Raw genomic sequence first — 24013 nt, forward strand, 5'->3', positions numbered from 1 at the left:
GTGAGGAATCACCTTATAATGCTACAGCCGTCCTAAACAAAATAAGGTGCATAAAAGGACTAACATTACATGCAAATCGTAAATGGTATGATATGGCCATGAACTTGTGCTTCTTCATCTCCATCACCAAAGCACCGGCATGATCTCCATCGTCACTGGCGCCGCACCATGATGTCCATCATCATGACCTCCATCATTGTGCTACCATTGAGGTTACCGCGCCACCTATGTTGTTACTACTAAATATATTGAACTAGCGATAAAGTAAAGCATCACCAGACGCAAAAATAATTAAAGCCAACCCTATGGCTCCTGCCAGTTGTCATAACATCACGTGTAAGTCGGTATTTAACTATTACAACATGATCAGCTCATACATCAAATATATAATATCATGTCTTTGGCCATATGACATCACATGCATACCCTACAAAAACAAGTTAGACGACCTCTCATTTGTTGTTGCGTCTTTTACGTGGCTCCTATGGGTATCTAGTATGATCGCATCTTACTTATGCAAAACCACAATGGTGATATGCAAGTTGCTATTTAACCTTCTCCAAGGACCGCCTTGGTCAAATCTGATTCGACTAAAGTTGGAGAAACACACACCCGCTAGTCATCTTTATGCAACAAGTTGCATGTTAGTCGATGGAACTGGTCTCTCATAAGCGTACGAGTAAGGTTGGTCTGGGCCGCTTCATCCAACAATACGGTTGAATCAAGAAAAGACTAAGGAGGGAAGCAATTTGAATATCAACACCCACGAACTCCTTTGTGTTCTACTAGATATGTCATCCATGCATAGACCTAGCTTATGATGCCAATGTTGGGGAACGTCGCATGGGAAACAAAAAAATTCCTACGTGCACATAAGATATATCCATGGTGATGACCATCTACAACGGAGAGAGTGTATCTACATACCCTTGTAGATCGCTAAGCGGAAGCGTATATAACATGGTTGATGTAGTGGATCATCTTCGTGATCCAAATCGTAGCCCTCCCGCTATTTCATCACAATCCGTCCTGCGATCCCATCATGATCCATCCCGATCCAGTGTCAAACGGACGGCACCTCCGCGTTCAGCACACGTACAGCTCGATGACAATCTTCGCCTTCTTGATCCAGCAAGAGGATCGAAGAGGTAGATGAGTTCTCCAGCAGGACGGCGTGGTGGTGATGGTGGTGGTCGTGAACTAGACGATCTATGGAGGGGAGGGTAGAACGTAACTTTTTCTGGTGTGTTCTAGCCCCAAAACCTCCAATATATATAGTAGGAAGAGGAGGGAGGGCTGCCTTGCCTCCTCATCCAAGGAGAGGTTCGGTCGAGCCAACAAGGGAGCAGAGTCCTCCTCCAATTCGGTTTGTTGGAGGACTAATGACGAGATGATGTATATACTTCTCACTCCTCGTTGGTTACCCCAAGTGGAAGGTTGAGATGTAATCAGCAGCAAGTTTTCCCTTACACAGAGACTGTAAGGTTTATCGAACCAGGAGGACTCCTAGGATCAAGTAGGTGTCTCCCACCATGGCGCTAAGGGAAGACGTGGTCCTGCACACACACAAATAACTTTGCTCCTAACGAGTACAGAGAGGTTCTCAATCTCTCTGGCCTTGTATTTTGCAAAGGATCAAAACACAAGCGGGAATAGTAATAGTGATTGCAATGAAAAAGTAAATGAAAGCATTAAATGATGGAGGTGTAAGCAATGGTGGTGATATGGACCGGAGTCACATGATGTTCACTAGTGATGTCTCTCTTCCAAAAGACGATAAACAACTATGCTTCGGTAAACAAATTACAGTTGGGCAATTGACAGAATTATAAACGCACCTTAATGCTAATTATGCTACTTGATAGTTAGTGGTTCAATAGTAATGGGCAGTACGCCAAGACAAGTAGACCATTTATCCATCAACATCTACTTACTAATCATCCACCTTGAGATATCTATCCAGAACATCTCACCGGTATTAAGTTGCGAGCCCCATCCAAAGTGTAAACTCAAAGCAACGGACAACTGCATTAATGAACTATGGGTAAGGTAGACAATCCTTGCAACCGTTGTCGCAAGCACCGTTGTTTTCTCCCTGGTGGCAACAACACATACCCTAGTCTCATGTTTCTGTCACTCAAGCTAGACATCAAGAGGCATGAACCCACAATCATTCATAACGCTCCCTCTTGGAGTTACAATCTACTACTCGGCCAAAGCAATAAACAGCAATGGAGAACATGCATGAATCACTAAGGAACAAAATATAAAAGGATAATCAAATATATAACTCATAACAATCTAAACATAATCTCATAATCCATAGGATCCCAACAAACCGAGCATAACAATAGCAAGAAAATTACATAGATGCCTTGATCATGTAGGGCAGGTTACAAGGACTAATCATGGAAGCACATGATTGGAGAGAAGATATGACATAGCTACTGGTCATGGACTCATGGTCGAAGGAGGACTACTCACGGCAGGTCCGGGAAGCGTCCATGGCGGTGGCGAAGCTCCCAGAGGTCAATCCTCCCTCCGACAGGCTGCCGGGAAGGGGTCTTCTGGTGCTCCCGATCTTGGAAGCGCTGCGGCGGCGGAACGATGGAGAAATTCACGATTCTGGATCTCGTGTAGGGTTTTCCTTGACGAGGGGTAAATATAGGCGAAAGGAGGGCACCAAAGGGTGTGGGCCCCACCCAGGCGGCCTCTTGGCATGACCTAGGGGTGGGCCGTGCCCAGAGGTCGCCTGGGCGGCCCCTGGCACCCCTCTGGCCCCCTTTCGTGCTTCGTGAAGCTTCTAGTGCGCTCATTTTTATATATTTTTCTCGGGATTTTTGGGGCTTCGGAAAATTGGGTAAAAGCCCCTGCAAAAAAAGACATCAGTAGACAAAAACTGACACTGGGTGCACTTAGTTAGTAGGTTAGTCCAAATATGTGTAAAAGGATATAAAAGTGTAGCAAAACATATAACAATGTCACCCAAAAGATCATGGAACAAGAAGAAATTATAGATATGTTTGGGATGTATCAACATCCCCAAGCTTAATTCCTTCTCGTCCTTGCGTAGGTAAACGATAACACAATAGTTTATGTGGTTACATGCTAACACACATATAAGAACTTCAAAGTAAAGCAAGTGAGATATGCAATTCAAGTCAAGACAATAACAAGCAAGAGTCTATATCTAGTATTGAGTTTAGCAAAGTAAGAACATAAAGGTGCAAGAGCTCTCGCTCTTCGTGACTCGAATGTCTCCAAATGGTGTTTGCGTGCAATAAGTGGGAGATGGGTTTAGAGAATAAAATATATATTTTTAATTGAGAACTCAATCTACTAAACCTCAAACTTGGTCTCTTTCAGAATCTTATTTTGACTCATCCCAGACCACTAGTCAGGCACAAGTCAAAATGATCCTCTCCCTTTCGACTTTGAGCACTCATGCAATGGATGAGCGTAAGAAAGATATGTTGGCACTTAGGATGGAAAATATAATAATGATGGGGAAGGAAGACAAAAAGGTGTGAAAGGCTCACATCAGTGAGGACAACCATAGGCGAGAGAAAGCCAAATGATAGATATGATGTGAGGAGTAGGTATTGTCATGTAACAGATGCACATATGAGCTAAGGCAAGCACTCCAATGAAACTAGTGGGGGTGCATCCAACTTGTTTGCTCATGAAGACCTAGAGCTCATTTGAGGAGGCTCGTCATTGGAATATGCAAACCAAGTTCTATAATGTAAGGGTCCCCACATAGTTATGCATGAATGATAATCTGTGTGTAGTACAAATATAGCAATGGAGTACGAGTGTGGGTCTTTCAAAAGAAATAGTAGTTTTGCCCCCCTTCTCCTTTTTTTTCTTTTTCTCTCTTTTTTTATTTTTTTGTGGCCTCTTTGGCTATTTCTATTTATCTCTCATTTGTCCTCTTTGGGATCTTTTCATTTGTCCTCTTTGGGATCTTTTCCTCACTTAAGGGCAACACTCTATGTTTTACAAGAATAAAAAAGAAGATCATCACACTTTATAAGAAGTACTCAACATAAAGACAAGTGAAAACTATCATGATGTATGAAAATGTATACTTCCGCCAGTGTAGAAGGATATGCAATGAAACTAGCGCGTCATGTAGCAATAATATGGGCAAGGCCCAACTATCACGCGGCTCCACGATCAAGCAAAAGTATGTATGACATGAAGATCAAGTCATGAGATGGTGGATGTTGCATGGCAATGTATCTCGAAAAGGCTATGTAAATGCCTTAATAGGTAGGTATGGTGGTTGTTTTGAGGAAATATATAATGAGGCTTATGTATGACAGAGCGTATCATGTCATGGGTTTGGATGCACCGGTGAAGTTTGCACCAACTCTCAAGATGAGAATGGGCAATGCACGGTACCGAAGAGGCTATCAAAATATGGATGGTGGAAGTGCCAACAATCTAATACTCACATTAGTCCGAAGAACTCACACACTTATTATCGGTAACTCTCTATCTAGTTAGGAAATTCACAAAGAGACAAGTACACCGAGGAGGAGTGTTTGGGGGTTTGGTTCTCCTTGCGCATCCTCGACCCATGGTAACGTGAGGGTACTCTATATATTCCAACCCCTCCAGAGGTTAGTGGTCAATTTAGTAGCTAGAGTTCTCAACTAATTTTTAGTTTTTGAAAAACACACGGATTTCCCAAAATACGACACCTATCACTAATAGGCTCAAGCTCTTGGCACCAATAGTCCAAACATTACTCAAATCAATACCTTAAAACTATTGCAAGTTACTACTATACTTAAATAGCAACCTCAATTACCTACTCATGCAAGACACACAACTCAGTGCAACGAGCCAACTCTCTAAACAAGATAAGCATGATAACTCAAGGGAGTTCCAAAATGTCACGCCCAAGATGCGACCCTATCCTCAATTTGGCACGAAGGCCTCGTCAGGGATAGAAGCGCATCTCGTCGTGTCGCAAGAATGGATATCGTTACAAGTACATGTACTGAAAAGAAGAGGTATATAATAGAATTGGCTTACACTCGCCACAAGCTACATCAGAGTCACATCAGTACATTACATAATCATCAAGAGTAAGAGCAGGGTCCGACTACGGACGAAAACAAACGAGAAAAGAAGAACGACGTACATCCTTGCTATCCCAGGCTGCCGGCCTGGAACCCATCCTAGATCGATGAAGAAGAAGAAGAAGAAGCAACTCCAAATGAACAATCAACGCGCTCGCGTCAAGTAACCTTTACATGTACCTACAACTGGTGTTATAGTAATCTGTGAGCCACAGGGGACTCAGCAATCTCATTTCCAAAGGTATCAAGACTAGCAAAGCTTAATGGGTGAGGCATGGTTAAGTAGTGAGGTTGCAGCAGCGACTAAGCATATATTTGGTGGCTAATCTTACGAGAAATAAGAGGGGGAAGATCTACGCATAACGGATGTGAACTACTGATGATCAAAAGAATGATCCTGAACACCTACCTACGTGAGACATAACCCCACCGTGTCATCGATCGGAGAAGGAACTCACGAAAGAGACAGTCACGGTTACGCACACAGTTGGCATATCTTAATTAAGTTAACTTCAAGTTATCTAGAACCAGTGTTAAACAAAGCTTCCATGTTGCCACATAACCGCGGGCACGGATTTCCGAAAAGATTTAACCCTGCAGGGGTGCTCCAACTAGTCCATCACAAATTACCACAAGCCGCATAGAAATCCTCAATCACGAAGCTCGCGATCTCGTCGGACTCCTTAGTGGAAAACCTCAACTCTGAGATTACCCAAAGCATCACCGGAATCCCGATGCACAAGATATTTCGTCAAAGGTAAAACTAACCCAGAAAGGCCGCCCGACATTCAACACAAATATTCACCACACGATGCACAACATGATGCATACCCTAATATGATGCATGATCAGTTCATCGATGCACGGGATGGCATGGCAATTCACCTCACGCAAACACTACACATTAAGTGAAGCTCGATACGCAACGAGTTACATATCGACGAAACTCCATGTTTAATTATTTAATTCACTCCCGTTAATTTACCGGCAAGGTTAAATGTTTTTTAACATGGCAAGGGGTGAAGCGACGGTTCTATGTGGCATCCTAATAGGGTAACACGCGAGACATAGATCGGAGCTACGTTACAAGAGACATGCAACACAAGACAATTATGCCATGAATGCGTCATGCATCCGAGTTTCAACACGGGCAAGAGGGAAAGAAACAGGTGTCGCCACGGCGAGCGAGAGGGAACCATGACGGCAAATCGGAAACGATGCCACGGCAACGTTCCTATCCCGACAACTCGTCGAGATCTCGTGCCAACGTACTGGGAGCGTGTGCGGGAATGTCAAATAAAGATGGGGTGATCCCGTATATCGGGTTCCCATGTGTCGGGGCACAACATAGAGGGACAACGTGCAATGGTCAAACATACGGTGCTAACATACATCATCTCATACATCACATGCACACGGTCACGACAACATCTCAACGTTATACCTTCGACGCGTGCGATTCGGAGCAGATCGGTTCGGTGAAGGAGATCAACGATCGTCGTGGACGTCGTGGAAGTAGTCGTACACGGTCTCGTCGACGGTAGTCGTTCGCTCGGCGTCGGAAGATGGGTCTTCAGCGTCGGTAGTCGATCACGTCTCCGTCGATGTTTCGGGGTTTGTTGAGGACGTCGTTGTGCTTGGCGAATTTGTCATCGACCCATGACAGGCGGGGATGGTGCTCGCGGCGACGACATATAGCGACAACGGCAACGCCACTACATCTACAGCAAGGCACCTAACAACAACAACTACTAGCACTGGCAATGCAAATACGGCAAGCAGCGGCTAATATCTAGCAGGAGAAACAGCCAAATGCCAGAGCAACCAGCACCTGCAAGCTGGGCTAGCTAGCTGGCAGCAAGGCACGGCGACAGCAGCAGGAACCAGCAGCCAGCTCCTACAGCTCGGCAACACGTACAGCAGCAGCAAAAGCAACAGCATGCACAAGCACCTACCAGCAGCAGCAAAACCCAACACCTATCTAGCAACATACGGCAGCAAAATGCATCGCGACATGGGTCGGCAAGCAAAGCAGCAAGCAACTATTAGCAACAACAAGGAATTAGCAGCAACTTGGCAACTCCAGCCGACAGCAACAACAAACAGGAGCAGCAGCTTCGTCCATGGCAAGCAAGTAGCACGGGACAACAACAGCATGAGCGCGGGGCGCCAGCAACACCTAAGCTAACTAGCTGCGGCAGCACAAGCAGCAGAACAGCGGCATGCAAGCAATAGCAAAACGGCACGGCAACGCTAGCAACAACGACAACATACATCATGGCGGCAGCATGAGCATGCATAGCAACACCTCAGGCGAGCAATAGGAATGAAGGAGGTCAGGACCGTGGAGGCTTGGCAGCGGAGCATCGGGCGCCATGGCGAGGAGGAGGGAGGTGGCCACGGCGAGAGGAGGCGGCCGACGGGGGCTGCTAGAGGCGGCGGCGCGGCCATGGCGAGGGCGAGGCCGAGGGGCCCTGGCGCGTCGGTGAGCTAGGGGGCGGCGCAGCGCGGGGAGGCGACCAGCTGAGGCCGGCGCGGGGCTGCTGGCGGCGAGGGGGCTCCCGGGAGGCCGGCGAGGTCGGCCAGGGGAGGCCGGCGAGCAAGGGGCTCGGTGCTGGCAGGGGAGGAGCACGGCGCCGGCAGGGGAGGTCAGCGAGCGGCGGATCCGGCTCCTGCGGGGGCGGACTCGGGACGAGGGATTGGGGAGCACGAGGACGAAGGCTGTGAAGGGGGTCGAGGGGAGGATGACGGCAGGAAGACGGCGCACGACACGGGAGAACGACGCTGGGGTTCGCTGGAGCGGTTCGCTAGGGCAGGCTGGGGAGGGGAGGCCTGGGCCTTGGCCGGCTGGGCCTTGGCCTAGCGACTCCCCCTTTGGTATTTTGTTTTTTAACAACTTTTAAAACAGAAAAATTTAAAATAAAGAAAGGCTTTTAACAAAAAAAAATGCATTTGACCTCTTTTGAAAAAAGATATTCCCAACTATAAGAAATAGTTGGGCATTTTAAAAGAAATAATATAAACCCTTTTTTTGAAGAATTAAAATTAAAATCTTTTGAAGAATAAAATAAACCTCTTTTGTTTAAAGAATAAAACAAAAGAGCTTTAAAAGAGAAAAGAAAAATGATAAGGATTTAAAATAAAACCAAAGGAGAAAAATAAAGAAAACCCAAGGGTTGCCCCCACATTTAATAAAATGATTTTCTTTAAAAGAAGACGAATCTTTATTTTTAAAAATAGGGGTTAAAACGGAACTTAGCAAAACCGCAACAATAAAAGAGAGGGGAGAGAAGGTTTAGGTCGGCGGTGCAACAGGGTTTAGAGGTGGCCCTCACACACCCACTCTCAGCACGTCAACAAACGACGCCACTCACAAGGCACTCACAAGCAACAACACGGAGCAACAAGCAACAGCGACAAAACACAGTTGACATGATGCCATGCATGATGCGACGATGCAAACTAAATGATGATGCAACCAACAAAATAAAATATCCACACGACGGAAACGGAAATGAAGGGGAATCTTCTGGAACGTCGGTCTCGGGCTGTCACACAAAAGCAACCTAAATAAAAGCTCTTAAAACAATATAGCATGCAAACTAAGGGCTAGGCATGACAGCAGCTAAGTAAAGATAAAGAACACACAAAAAGATAAACATGAAAACCTATGTTGTGTTCTAGAGTGAATGGAGCATGTTTCTCTCCCAAACAATGTAGGCTAGGTTCTGACTTGTTATGAACAGCAAGCAAAACTAAAACAAACTAAAAAGTAAAGAGCGGGACGCTCCAAGCATAACACATAACATATGAAGTAATAAAAATATAGCATGGGGATGGACGAACTGATGATTGTTGATAGACAAGGGGATGCACGGAGGCATCCCCAAGCTTAGACGCTTGAGTCTCCTTGAATATTTCTTGGGGTGCATGGGGGAACCCCCAAGCTTGAGCGCTTGACACTCCTATATCTTCTTTCATCATCTCCCATCGCATACTTGAAAACTCCCTTCATACAAAACTCATCATAAGCTGATTAGAGTGGTTAGTACCCAAGATAAAATAATTCATTACCTAGTAGAAATAAAAAAACATGAAAAGCTATTGTTTATCATGATTGCCAAAAGGTTTTTGCAAAGGAAAAGCAAGCTTAAGATTTGCAAAATGATGAAAATGCAAAACGTGGCAGAATCTGTGAAAAACAGAACAATAGGTAGTAAATAGTTGTTTCGGGATACTTCTGCAACTCAAATCAAAAACTTAGAAGAGATGCTAGAAAGAAAATTATATAGAGCATGTTGTCAAAAAACTTCAGATCAAAAAGAGATCTGGTGATTTTTGGCGAATTTTTCCGTCAAGGAGACAGAATCTATTTCTATACAGCATGTCACAAATTTTGAACTTTCTTGCAATCGGAGGCTAAAACTTGGCACAAAGCTTGAAAATAAAGATACAATGATGTTGCTACAGTAGTAAAAAGCATCAAGACCACTAAAACCGAAAGTAAAAACAAATTGGGTTGCCCTCCAACAAGCGCTTTCTTTTATGCCTTTGAGCTAGGCATGATACAAAAAGGAGGATCAAAATTCACAAAAGTTATTGGTGTCATCAAAACCTTCAAACGGATCCTCAACAAGTTCATCCTTATTTTTACTAGGGAATGGGTACGTACCTTTCGCTTTCCCACATAAGCGTATGTATCCTTTACATATATCAATGAAGCCTTTCATGGCTCGGAGGAAGTCCCTTACAAGCACTATGTTCCCTTGGTTTGGCTTCATGATGAAGAAATCAACCGTTGCATTCCTTTTAAAGAATGTAACCTGGACATATTTTACCTTTCCCTGGATTTCAGAAATATCCCCATTAGCATGTTCATGATAAGAAGAAAAATTGTCTATGTTTAAGCTCAGAGAATCATAAACAACTTTTGCATAGTAGAAACCATGGATCCAATGTCACAATAAGCAAGGAAGTCTTGGTTAGAGATGCTAATTCTAAGAAAAGGCTCCCACTCATCATCTATTTCCAAAACATTTTTCTTATCAATCATGGGTTTCTCTTTTTCTCTTAAGTCTAGAGCATCTATTTTCCTTTCAATGGTAGCAAGTCCATCTATAATCGTGTAAAATCTACGATCATAAGCAAGGTAATTAGATATACCATGTATAATATCAAGAGCTCTAGCCTCATCACACTCTAAAAGGTCTCCTTTAGCTATAAAATCAAGAGAGTGTTTACACCATATAAAAAACCATGGTAAAAATTTCTAAGCATAATTTTAATATGTATCCAAGGCATAATTCTTTATGTGCTTCAGAAATTCTATCCCAAGCCTCCTTAATATTTTCTCCACTCCTTTGATGGAAATCTAGGACCTGAGATTCCCTCAAAGCATCAAACCCTAACATGTTGGACTAAGCAGAAAGAACAACCAAAAGCAAAGTAACTGATTTTTTTGTGGTTTTTGGTATAAGACTCTAAAGCAAAAACTAGAAAGCAAACTACCAGGACTAAAAAGCAAAAGTAAAAGATAGCGTGCAACTCCCCTATCTTGAAGACTGGAGTCCCCGGCAACGGCGCCAGAAAACTATGCTTGATGACGAGATGATGTATATACTTCTCGCTCCTTGTTGGTTACCCCAAGTGGAAGGTTGAGATGTAGTCAGCAAAAAGTTTTCCCTTACACAAAGACTGTAAGGTTTATCAAACCAGGAGGACTCCTAGGATCAACAAGTAGGTGTCTCCGACCATGGAGCTAGCAGCGTGGACCTGCACACACAAAAATAACTTTTATCCCAACGAGTACAGAGAGGTTGTCAATCTCTCTGGCCTTGTAATTTGCAAAGGATCAAAACACAAGCGGGAATAGTAATAGTGATTGCAATGAAAAAGTAAATGAAAGCAGTAAATGATGGAGGTGTAAGCAATGGTGGTGATATGGACCGGACTCACATGATGTTCACTAGTGATGTCTCTCTCCCAAAAGACGATAAACAACTATGCTTGGGTAAATAAATTATAGTTGGGCAATTGACAGAATTATAAACGCACTGCAATGCTAATTATGCTACTTCATAGTTAGAGGTTCAATATTAACGGGCAGTACGCCAAGACAAGTAGACCGTTTATTCATGAGCATCTACTTACTTATCATCCACCTTGAGATATCTATCCAGAACATCTCGCCGGTATTAAGTTGCGAGCCCCACCCAAACTGTAAACTCAAAGCAACGGACAAGTGCATTAACCAACTATGCGTAAGGTAAACAATCCTTGCAACTCATACGTCTCCAACGTATCTATAATTTTTGATGGTTTCAGGCTATTATCCTATCAAACTTTGGATGTTTTGCATGCCTTTTCTTTATTTTCTGGGAGTAACTTATTAACTCAGTGCCAAGTGCCAGTTCCTGTTTTTTCCATGTTTTTTACCCCTTTCAGAGGAGATTTTCAAATGGAGTCGAAACGGAAGAAAATCCCCGAAAAGATTTTTTTGGGAATGGAAGAAGATCGGAGAACTTGGGAGCCAAGCCAGAAGAGCCCCAGGGGCCCCACAAACCCCCATCCCGCGGCCAGGGGGCGCGCCATCTAGGCTTGTGGGCCCCCTGGAGGTCCCCTGACCTAGATCTTGCGCCTATATATTCCCAAAAAAATCAAGAGACGATCGCAATTACTTATTTGCCACCGCAAGCTTCTGTCTCCGCAAGATCCCATCTGGGGCACGTCCTGGTGCCCTGCCGGAGGGGGATTCGGATACGGAGGTCTTCTTCATCAGCACCATGACCTCTCCGATGATGCGTGAGTAGTTCACCATAGACCTACGGGTCCATAGCTAGTAACTAGATGGCTTCTTCTCTCTCTTGGATCTTCAATACAAAGTTCTCCATGATCTTCATGGAGATCTATCCGATGTAATCTACTTTTGTGGTATGTTTGTTGAGATCTGATGAATTGTGGATTTATGATCAGATTATCTATGAATCTTATTTGAGTTTCTTCTGATCTCTCTTATGGATGATTTCATATCCTTGTAATTCTCTTCGAGTTGTGGGTTTTGTTTGGCCAACTAGCTCTATGATTCTTGCAATGGGAGAAGTGCTTGGTTTTGGGTTCATACCGTGTGGTGACCTCACCCAGTGACAGAAGGGGTAGCGAGGCACGCATCATGTTGTTGCCATCAAGGGTAAAAATATGGGGTTTTCATCATTGGTTTGAGATTATCCCTCTACATCATGTCATCTTGCTTAAAGCGTTACTCTGTTCTTCATGAACTCAATACACTAGATGCATGCTGGATAGCGGTCGATGTGTGGAGTAGTAGTAGCAGATGCAGAAAGTATCGGTCTACTTGTCTCGGACGTGATGCTTATATGCTAGATCATTTCCTTAGATATCGTCATGACTTTGCGCGGTTCTATCAATTGCTCGACAGTAATTTGTTCACCCACCGTGATATTTGCTATTATGAGAGAAGCCTCTAGTGAACACTATGGCCCCCAGGGTCTACTCCACACCATATTTTCAGCCTTACACTTTTTACTTCGTTGCTCTTTCCGCCTTCAGATCTCACTTTGCAAACAATCTTGAAGGGATTGACAACCCCTTTGAAGTGTTGGGTGCAAGCTTGTTTATGTTTGCATAGGTACTTTGGACTTGACGAGGCCCTCCTTCTGGATCGATACCTTGGTTCTCAAACTGAGGGAAATATTTACTGCTCCTGTGCTGCATCACCCTTTCCTCTTCAAGGGAAAAACCGACGCAAACCAGAGAAGTAACAAGAAGAATTCCTACGCGCCAGGAAAGGACTTTTGTTGCCGTAGCATCAACTGTGGTCACAAGCACCGTTGTTTTCTCCCTTGTGGCAACAGCACATCACCTAGTCTCATGTTTCTGTCACTCAAGCTAGACATCGAGGGGCATGAACCCACAATCATGCATAACGCTCCCTCTTGGAGTTACAATCTACTACTCGGCCAAAGCAATAAATAGCAATAGAGAACATGCATGAATCACTAAGGAACATAATATAAAAGGATAATAAAATATATAACTCATAACAATCTGAACATAATCTCATAATCCATCGGAACCCAACAAACCGAGCATAGCAATAGCAAGAGAATTACATAGATGCCTTGATCATGTACGGCAGCTCACAAGGACTAATCATGGAAGCACAAGATTGGAGAGAAGACATCACATAGCTACTAGTCATGGACTCATGGTCCAAGGAGGACTACTCACGGCAGGTCCGGGAAGCATCCATGGCGGTGGAGAAACTCCCGGAGGTCAATCCTTCCTCCGGCAGGGTGCCGGGAAGGGGTCTTCTAGTGCTCCCGATCTTGGAAGCACTGCAGCGACGGAATGATGGAGAAATTCGCGATTGCGGAACCCCTCTAGGGTTTCCCTCGATGAGGGGTAAATATAGGCGAAAGGAGGGCACCAGGCCTCTTGATGCGACCTAGGTGTGGGCCGCGCCCACAGGTCGCCTGGGCGGTGCTACCTCTTGAGCTTGCGTTGGTTTTTCCCTTAAAGAGGAAAGGGTGATGCAGCACAGTAGCAGCAAGTATTTCCCTCAGTTTGAGAACCAAGGTATCAATCCAGTAGGAGTATCAAGCCAAGTCTCCAAAGTACCTGCGCAAAAACAACAAACTTGCACCCAACGCTACAAAGGGGTTGTCAATCCCTTCACAATTGATTGCAAGGTGAGATCTGAAGGCGGAAAGTGCAACAAAGTAAAAGTGTAGGGCTGAAAATATGATGTGAACTAGACCCGGGGGCTATAGTGTTCACTAGATGCTTCTCTCATGATAGCAAATATTACGGTGGGTGAACGAATTACTGTCGAGCAATTGATAGAACCGCGCAAAGTCATGACGATATCTAAGGCAATGATCATACATATAGGCATCACGTCCGAGACAAGTAGACCGATACTTTCTGCATCTACTACTATTACTCCACACATCGACCGCTATCCATCATGCATCTAGTGTATTGAGTTCATGAAAAATAGAATAACACCTTAAGCAAGATGACATGATGTAGAGGGATAAATTCATGCAATAGATATAAACCCCATCTTTTTACCCTTGATGGCAACAACACGATGCGTGCCTCGCTACCCCTTGTGTCATTGGGTGAGGTCACCGCATGGTATGAACCCAAAACCAAGCACTTCTCCTATTGCAAGAATTAAAGATCAAGTTGGCCAAACGAAACCCACAACTCGAAGAGAATTACAAGGATATGAAATCATGCATATAAGAGATCAGAAGAAACTCAAATAAGATTCATAGATAATCTGATCATAAATCCACAATTCATCGGATCTCAAAAAACACACCGCAAAAGAATATTACATCGGATAGATATCCATGAAGATCATGGAGAACTTTGTATTGTAGATCCAAGAGAGAGAACAAGCCATCTAGCTACTAGCTATGGACCCGAAGGTCTATGGTGAACTACTCGCGCATCATCGGAGAGGCAATGGTGTTGATGAAGAAGCCCTCCGTGTCTGAATCCCCCCTCCAGCAGGGCACCAGAACGTGCCCCAGATGGGATCTTGCGGAGATAGAAGCTTACGGCGTCTGAAAAGTATTTTCGTGGCTCTCTCTCGTGGTTTCAGATTTTTTCAGGGATTTATAGGCAGAAGAAGTAGGGCAGAGGAGCCACAGGGGGGCCACAAGCCTGCTAGGCGTGCCCCCCTAGGCCGCGGCTAGGGGGCTTGTGGCCTCCCCTGGTGCCCTATGCCTTGGTTCTCAAGCTCACTGCATATCTTTTGTTCCAGAAAAAATCTTTTTGGAGGTTTTATTCCGTTTGGACTCTGTTTAATATTCTCCTCTGAATAAGGTCAAAAACATGAAAAAACAGGAACTAGAACTTAGCACTGAGTTAATAAGTTAGTAACAAAAAATATATAATGCATACAAAACATCCAAAGTTTGACAAGATAATAGCATGGAACCATAAAAAATTCTAGATACGTTGGAGACGTATCAAGCATCCCCAAGCTTAACTCCTGCTCGTCCTCGAGTAGGGAAGTGATAAAGACTGAATTTTTGATGTGGAATGCTACCTAGCATATTTGTCCTTTGTAACTTCTTTCATGTGACATGAATGTTCGGATCCGTACAAAACAATAGTTTGCTTTTGACATGAAAACAATAATACTTCAAGCAAACTAGCAAGGTAATCATGAACTTTCGAAATAACAAGGCCAAAGAAAGTTATCCCTACAAAATCATATAGTCTGGCTATGCTCCATCATCCCCACACAACGAACTTAAATCATGCACAACCCCGGTATTGGCCAAGTAATTGTTTTTGCACTCTTACTTTCTCAAACCTTTTTCAACTCTCATGCAATACATGAGCGTGAGCCATGGATATAGCACTATAGGTGGAATAGAGTGTGGTGGAGGTTGTGAGGCAAAAAGGAGGAGATGGTCACAACGGCTCAGCGTATCAAAGGGCTATGGAGATGCCCATCAATAGATATCAATGTGAAAGAGTAGGGATTACCATGCAATGGATGCACTTAGAGCTATAAGTATGTGAAAGCTCAAAAGGAGAACTAGTGGGTGTGCATCCAACTTGCTTGCTCACGAAGACCTAGGGAAATTTTGAGGAATCCCATCATTGGAATATACAAGCCAAGTTATATAATGAAGATTCCCACTAGTATATGGTGGTGACAAAACAAGAGACTCTCAATCATGAAGAACATGGTGCTATTATGAAGCACAAGTGTGGAAAAAGATAGTAGCATTGTCCCTTCTCTCTTTTTCTCTTTTTTTGTTTGGGCTCTTTGGCCTCTTTCCATATCTCTCTCTTTTTTTCTGTGAGCAACTTTGGCCTCTTTTTTTTATTTCCTCACATGGGATAATTCCCTAATAATGATGATCATCACACTTTCATTTACTCACAGCTCAATGCTTAGAACGATGATGACTCTATAGGAAATGGCTCCAACAGTGTACCGGGATGTGCAACGATCTAGCTTGGCGTATGACATTGAAACATCTTGCTAGCTATCTTACAATCATGCAATGGCAATATGTAAGTGATGGCACAAGTCATGAGACGAAACAGTGGGAGTTGCATGGCAATATATCTCGGAATGGCTATGAAAAGGCCATGATAGGTAGGTATGGTGGCTGTTTTGAGGAAGGTCTATGGTAGTTTTGTGTACTGGCGAAAGTTGTGCGGCACTAGAGAGGTTAGCAATGGTGGAAGGTGAAAGTGCATCTATACCATGGACTCACATTAGTCATGAAGAACTCACATACTTATTGCGAAAGTTTTTATTAGTAATTGAAACAAAGTGCTAAACGCATACTCCTAGGGGAAGGGTTAGTAGGTGTTAACCATCGCGCGATCCCGACCGCAACACAAAGGATGACAATCAATAAATCAATTATGCTCCAACTTCCTAACATAGTGGTTCACCATACGTGCATGTTACGGGAATCACTAACTTCAACACAAGTATTTCTAGATTCACAACACCCTACTAACATGACTCTAATATTACCAAATCCATGTCTCAAAACTAATTGAGAGGAATCAAACTTCTCTTTCTAATCAATGCACAAGAATATGGAAGTTTTATTGTACCCTCTTTGGATGCCAATCATCTTTAGGACTACTTTCATAGCACAAGCCAACTACCAAGTTACTCAGAGAGAGCACTCTCAAAAAGATATAAGTGAAGATCGAGAGTTCTTATTTCTCCAAAATATGACACCGTCGTGCTCTAAAAAGATCTAAGTGAAGCACTAGAGAAAAGTTATCTAGCTCAAAAGATATAAGTGAAGCACATGTGAGCTAAATTGCCTAACTCAAAAGATACAAGCGAAGCTCAATGAGTGTCCTAACAAATTCACGATGAGTGCATGTCTCTCTCAAAAGGTGTGCAGCAAGGATGATGGTGACAAAACAAAAAGAAAAGACTCCTATAATACACGACGCTCCAAGCAAAACACATATCATGTGGTGAATAAAAATATAGCTCCAAGTAATGTTACCAATGGATTGAAGACGAAAGAGGGGATGCATTCCCGGGGCATCCCCAAGCTTAGGCTTTTTGGTGTCCTTGAATTTGGCTTAGGATGCCTTGGGCATCCCCAAGCTTGAGCTCTTTCCACTCTTTATCCCTTTGTCCATGAGAACATCACCTAAAACTTGAAAACTTCACAACACAAAACTTAAACAGAAACTCGTGATATCATTAGCACAAGAAAACAAACTACCACCTCTTTAGGTGCTGTAGCAAACTTTATTTCTATTTATATTGGTGTTAGATTACTGTATTCTCACTTTTCCATGGCTAGTACCCCCTGATACTATCCATAGTTTCATCAAAATAAGCAATCAACGCAACAAAAACAAAATCTGTCAAAAACAGACCAGTCTGTAGCAATCTGTATACTTCGTATACTTCGGGTATCCCAAACATTCTGAACAATTACGACAATTTGGGAAATTGGCATATCAACCAGCAGCAAAAAGAATAAACTCAAAAGCTCTTTCTCGATAAAAATGAAAAATAATTGCGTGAGCGAAAAGTTTCTGTCTTTTTCCAGCATGATCAAACAACCATTGCCAAAACTAGTCATAAAGGTTTTACTTGGCTCAAACACAAAAAGAATCACAAAAAACACAATCATAACAGAATTATGATGGTGTGGACGCAACAAAATAGAAAGCAAAATGTAATGCCCCAAGTGAAACATTGCCATATTTGGAACCTTGCCATGTGTGGGTCCATGATGTCATTCTATGGAGTATCATTTCATGTGTTATTTCATGTGCTCATGCTTTGTATTCCCTTTGCATTCATGCATCCATCGCATCCATACCATGTTTGTTGTTGTGGTGTTGATCTTCATGTGTGTTTGTGATGAATGTGTGGTGTGTGAAGTGATGAGAAAAGAGTGGCTTCCAACTTTGCCTTTTATACAAAAGCTAGGTTTCAACTAAACCTCTCCCTCTTTATTTTTCCAAGTTCAAGTTTTACTTGTTCAACCCCTGTTTGAAAAATGTATATCTTTTAGAGTGTTTTCTGGTGCATGTGGTGCTATGTCTAGGGATTTTAAAAACTATGCTTAAGAGGGTTAGTTATTCACAAAACAGATTATATAATTATGTTTTGTAAATATTTCTTTGCTCCAAAAATCCTCTTTTCATGTTATTTAAATCTATATCTATACTTATACTAATTACAGACTCCCAAGAAATTACCACATTAATCAGAAAAATACCAACCGTTAATCTGATAGGGCCGTTTTATTACGGTGCAGATTAATCGAATCTGGTGGAGGACTTCCAAAAAATTATCACATTAATCAGAAAATACCAACCGTTAATCTGTTGGGGCCATATTATTACCGTGCACATTAATCGAATCTGGTGGGGCCGTATTATTACGTGCTGATTAATCGTAAAAATCTATCTTCGCCACGTCTTATTCTTCTGTGAGTTAAAAACACTAAACTAACCGTACGTCGTACGGTCATAGTCTCTCCTCATCCCCATGGTCTCCTCCCCCACGTTATCTCCTCATCCCCATGGGTCTCCTACTCCCCACAGAAAAGAAATCTATATTTGTCAAATTGTATAGCAAGCAAATTAGGGAATTGATCTGGTGCGCTCACGCCATGGAATCTCTCATCTTTTCCCTGGTCAATTCCCTAATTTGCTTGCTATACAATCTTTATCTAATAATAAAGAGGCTATCGCTTCCGTCGAAAAACCGACCGAAGTGATTTTACAAAAAAACCCTTACTGTTTATGGTAGTATATATTAAATATTTTTTAAAATACTCATATCTTTTAAACCGTAACTCTAAATTTAACATATTATACATGGAATTTGATTAGCAAAATATGTAGAATTTAAATATGATATTATTTTATCTGTTAAACGTTTAATAAAAATACTATCTAGGGTGCAATCTTAATAAATAAGTCATTATTCGTCTTTCTTTCATACCGGTACTCATCCGGGTTGGTGATGAACACGTCAACAAAATCAGGATTAGAGATGAACTGAAGGTCACTTGACTGATTCTTTGTACGTATTAAATCTACATGCAAGCCGTGTTAAAATAGAAGACCTGTGAAATTTTGAACTGCATTTTTGTAGGATAAGACCATCTTTATTTGTATCGTAACTATAAATTCTTAAATTATAGACATTTTTTTATAAATTAGGAGCGTGTGCCGTGTGGTATTTCTTTCTCCCGTTGCAACGCATGGGCCCTTTTGCTATAATAATAAAGCGGCTATTGCTTCCGTCGGAAAACCCACCACAATATTTTTATAAAAAAGCCCCTGTAATTTTTGTTATTCAACCCGCGCTCCATCATTTATCTGCAACGCAAAAGGAAAAAAAACGATTCGCTGCAAAAATTATACCCGTACGCATCGCCTCCTCCTGTCGACCCTGGGCCACCCTGGCCCAGGCCGCCGCCACATCACTCGCCGCCGCGGCCGACCTCAACCGCCATCGCTGCCGATCTCAACCCACCCGCATCCATGGTCGTACCTCTCCCCGCTCACTGCCCCTGTTGCGGCGCTCGAGCGCATCACGTCGACCCTGGTCCACCTTCGCCTGTGCCCAGGCCGCTGCCACACCACTCGCCGCCGCGGCCGACCTCAACCACCACTGTTGTGGATCTCAACTCACCCGCCTCCGCGGCCGTACCTCTGCCCGCTTGCTTCCCCCGTTTCGGCGCTCGAGCACGGCTTCTGGATCAAATCAACGCGACAACTGCAGTGACTGGGTATGATGCGTCTGCTCGATGCAGAACGGCGGCGGCGCGCGGATAAGGCGCCGCAAAGCGAATTACTTGTAGGTGGAGGCGGGCCTCCATGGCTCACACGGGGAACTCCGTGGGTATGGCGCGACAACGGTGACTCCTTATGGTCAGATAGAGGCGCCTAACCCTTGCTCCCCTCATCATATCCCCTCCTCCGACACGAACTCATCATCTGATGAGATCCCCTCCCCATGCCTCCAACCGTGTGCCAAGGACCGACAAGAAATTTTGTTTTGTGGGGATTTGTTTGCTGATGAATGAATGTATTGAATGTAAGATTGTATTGTTGTAGAGACAGAGAATGGAACACCACCTTCAGTTTGTCATCTGATCCCACATTCTCTACCCCATGAGTGAAATAAGATAACAATCCATTGATCAATTCACGTAGCCTCTTTGTTTTGCTATGCTTGTCCCGCTTAATTTCTCATCATGGTGGAATTAACAATGGACGGGTTGATTTCTCAATAAAATAGGATAGACTGACTACATTAGTTAGTTAGCTTATTATTTTAATAAATCAAAATGATTCTAAAAATATTAAAAGCGTGTGGTATTTTTTTCTCCCGCTGCAACGCACGGGCCCTTTTGCTAGTTTGACAAATATCCCAACGGAAAAGAAACCAAATCTCTATCAAATCGGAGCGGCCAAGTTGGGATATAGATCGGGTTCGTCATCGATTTCTTTTGATTTTTTCCCTGATGTAAAACGTGAATCGACCTTATCTTTGCAACTGTATTAGGATTATTAATGATTTTCTCACGTATGCTCTCTGGACACTTCCTAGATTTTCTCACGTACCCTCTCTGGACACTCTGTGGAGATTGCAACGGAGCTCAACCAAGCCCATACCGGTAGCTTATATATTAACTGCAGCCTAACAGAAATAGTCTCAAGATCAAGGAGTCTCCTCTCGGCTGTGAACATCGTCGCTGGCGAACCTTCTCCTGTTTGGTACGGAAGCTTCGTCGTTGCCCAATTTTAATTTTCAGAGATTATTTGTTTCATTGGTTAAAGCGAAATTTTAGGCTATTCACTTCTTACTGCTTATGAACTTCATGATGGGCAGGAGAAAATCTTTCTTTTCAAGTGAATCCTTGGATTTGGCAAAGATTAAGGAAGTACTAATCAACAAAATTGTGTTTGCATACAATTCAATTTTTACTGTTGCTTCGTCGCCCACATTTTAGAGAGATTATTTATTTCGTTTGTTCAATTCAATCAAATTGTTAGACTATACACTTCATACCGCTTGCAAATTGCATAACGACCAATATCTAATCTTTCTTTCCAGCTGAAGCCTTCGATTTGTTAGAGACTTATTGAGTAGCGATCTTAAAAAAATGTGTTTTTACAGGTCAACTTCTTCCCTGTTCCTTCAAAACGATGGCATACGATACGCTCCATGATATTAGCAAAGAAAAGGATTCTTGGAAAGTCAAGGTCAGAATAATTAGGCTATGGGATGCCATTAACCTCAACAACAATGAACTTATTAGCCTTGACATGATACTACTTGATGAAGAGGTATGATTTTCCAACATAAACACGGTTGTGAGTTTTAATAGTTACTATAATATTAATTCATCTTCTCGCTGCACTATAATGTTTCAGGGCACTATGATACATGGCAAGGTAATGAAACATATGGTTAACAAGTTCAAACCATTGATCCAAGAAGGTTCAGTCTACATGATTCAAATTTTAAGGTTACATCTGCAATGAATTTCCGTCCAGTTGAAAGTGAAAAGATTTTAAATTTCTTGCACACAACAAAAATTCAAGAGATAAAAGGTCTAAAAAATATCAGAATAGAAGAACAAAGCTTCACATTTTGTAGTATTGAAGTTCTTTCCGCAAGAGACAACCAGAAGATTTACTTATCTGGTATGATTCTATTTGTTTCCATTATTCATTTCCATGTTTTCTACATATTAATACCACTTTACTTAGCAGATGTCATCGGCATAGCAAGTTACATAGGGCATATTGAAGAAACACACACAACCCATGGGATTTCAAAGATTCGAGATATTGTGCTTCGAATTGAGTGAGTATATTAAAAGAAATCAGATAACTACAATTGTGATGGGTGCTAATAGGTATTTCTCTTGGAACATACAGGGATCAAAAAATTAACAATAGACTATGGGGTAATAAGGTTGCACAAATTGATGAAGATTCTTTGGGCCATGTTGTCATAGTAACATCAACTACTGTCAGAAAACTGAAAGGTTTGTATTTGAATTAACAATGGGCAAGTATTTCTAGGAGTGTTTTTTATACATCATTTGATATATCAAGTGCATGCAGAGTACTCGCTGTCATCTACAGGTGCAACTAGAGTTTATATCGATTTGGATATCCCTGAAACAAATGAGCTTCAAAGGAGGTGAAACAGATATTCTGCAGAAATATGAAAAAACATGTTCTACTACATACATGGATTCTTATCTCATATGCATAACAGGTATTGCTTGCAAGATGATATGGTAGAGGAAATAGAGCCGGAAGCCCACTTGCAAGGCACAATTCAAGAACAGATGCTCTATAACAGAAGAACCCTAAAAGAAATAACTAAAATTACATATGAATCCGAAAAACAGGTATTTGTAGTTAGTATTATATTCCTTTTTCATATATTTTATGTGCTAATTTAACCTACAATGGACAGGAAAAGTTCTATACTACAGAAGCAATGATTAAGTCAATTGATACATCAGATGAGTGGTACTACATAGGATGCCGCAAATGCAACAAAAAAGTACAAAAACAAGGGAACCACTTCTACTGTCCAAAATGTGAGAAAGAACCTGAGAAGACATGTCCAAGGTGAATTTGATACTATCTCATTCCTTAGTTAGTAATTTGTCCTCCACTAACCACATGTTCCATTTTATTACTAGGTACAAACTTAAGCTGGAGATATGTGATCTCAGTGCAACAACAACTTGCACCATGTTTGAAGCAGAAGCAAAAAAATTGATTAAGCAATCTGCAAGCTTTTTGATAGATAGGGATGATTTTGATATCCATGAGCAGACAAAACAAATCCAGAAAATATGTGGGCAGAAATTGATTTTTCAATTCAAATTGAATGACTATAATTTGAAGTATGGTTATCAAGAATACACTATTCATAGAATCTTTTTCATAGACTCTGAAAAAGATTCAGCACCACATGATTCAAATGTTGAGCAGGTATCATCTATTTGTACTACCATGCTCTATATTATTTTGTATGTGCATGTCATGTTTCATAGTGAATGTTAATGACAATTTACGCAAATTGGTATGTTTTTGTACATGCATGTTACTGACACACCCAATGTCTTGAATGGGTAGATGGAGGATGATAAACCCATTCTAACATGCACTAAAAGAACTAGGAGGACTAGGAACACACATCATGTTGTACATTCAAATGATGAAGAATCAGAAAATCAGGATAGTCAAGAGAAAGATGAATCCATATCTGTTGGTGATAAGAAATCTAAGAAAAAGGGAATTCAAAAGGATATACATGTAAGTTTTTTTGGTGTATTTGCATGTTCTTTTATAGTTCTGCACGTCCCTAATTGCTACAAATGCTTTTGCAGGGGCAAGCAGACAAGTTATCAGTTATGAAAACGATAAAGCAAGAACGAGAGGATGATGAACCCAATATTAACCAGACTAAAAGGGGTAGGAGAAGCAACACATGTCGTATTGTACACCTTGATGAGGAACCAAAAACTAAAGATATTCAGGAAATAATCAAATCAAAATCTATGGAAGCAGGCCCCAAGAAAAAGCGTGTCGCAACTCGCAAATGTGCTGGTATTGATAGCAAGCAAGTAAAGAATCACCATGAAGAAGAATCGGAGCAGGAAGGTACTCGGCAGCACAATGATTCAAGGCCTAGGACAAGGCGTAGTTGTGTCGACAAAGAATTGATGAATAAAGACATTCATAAGTGTGGTGTTTCAAGAACTCGAAAGATAAATCGTTGATTAGTGGAAGTCCAATAATTTAGCATGTAATAGAACATATACAAACATCAGATTTGTACTTTTTATCAACATCGTTGCTTAGATTGCTTTTTAAAA

The 24013-nt window shown here is 42.1% G+C and overlaps 1 protein-coding gene across 1 annotated transcript; it reads left to right on the forward strand.

Moving 5' to 3' along the window:
• The first annotated feature begins 21270 nt into the window (after positions 1-21270).
• LOC123394967 (replication protein A 70 kDa DNA-binding subunit B-like) lies at positions 21271-23940 on the forward strand. Its single transcript, XM_045089873.1, is given in 11 exon segments — positions 21271-21452; positions 21540-21621; positions 21624-21812; positions 21882-21975; positions 22050-22159; positions 22239-22317; positions 22396-22531; positions 22600-22757; positions 22832-23126; positions 23271-23450; positions 23525-23940. Coding segments are annotated over 11 exon segments (1857 nt in total). The 5' UTR covers positions 21271-21311; the 3' UTR covers positions 23918-23940.
• Positions 23941-24013: the final 73 nt, after the last annotated feature.

Source organism: Hordeum vulgare, chromosome 5H (assembly GCF_904849725.1).
Source record: "Hordeum vulgare subsp. vulgare chromosome 5H, MorexV3_pseudomolecules_assembly, whole genome shotgun sequence".
Classification (NCBI taxonomy): domain Eukaryota; kingdom Viridiplantae; phylum Streptophyta; class Magnoliopsida; order Poales; family Poaceae; genus Hordeum; species Hordeum vulgare.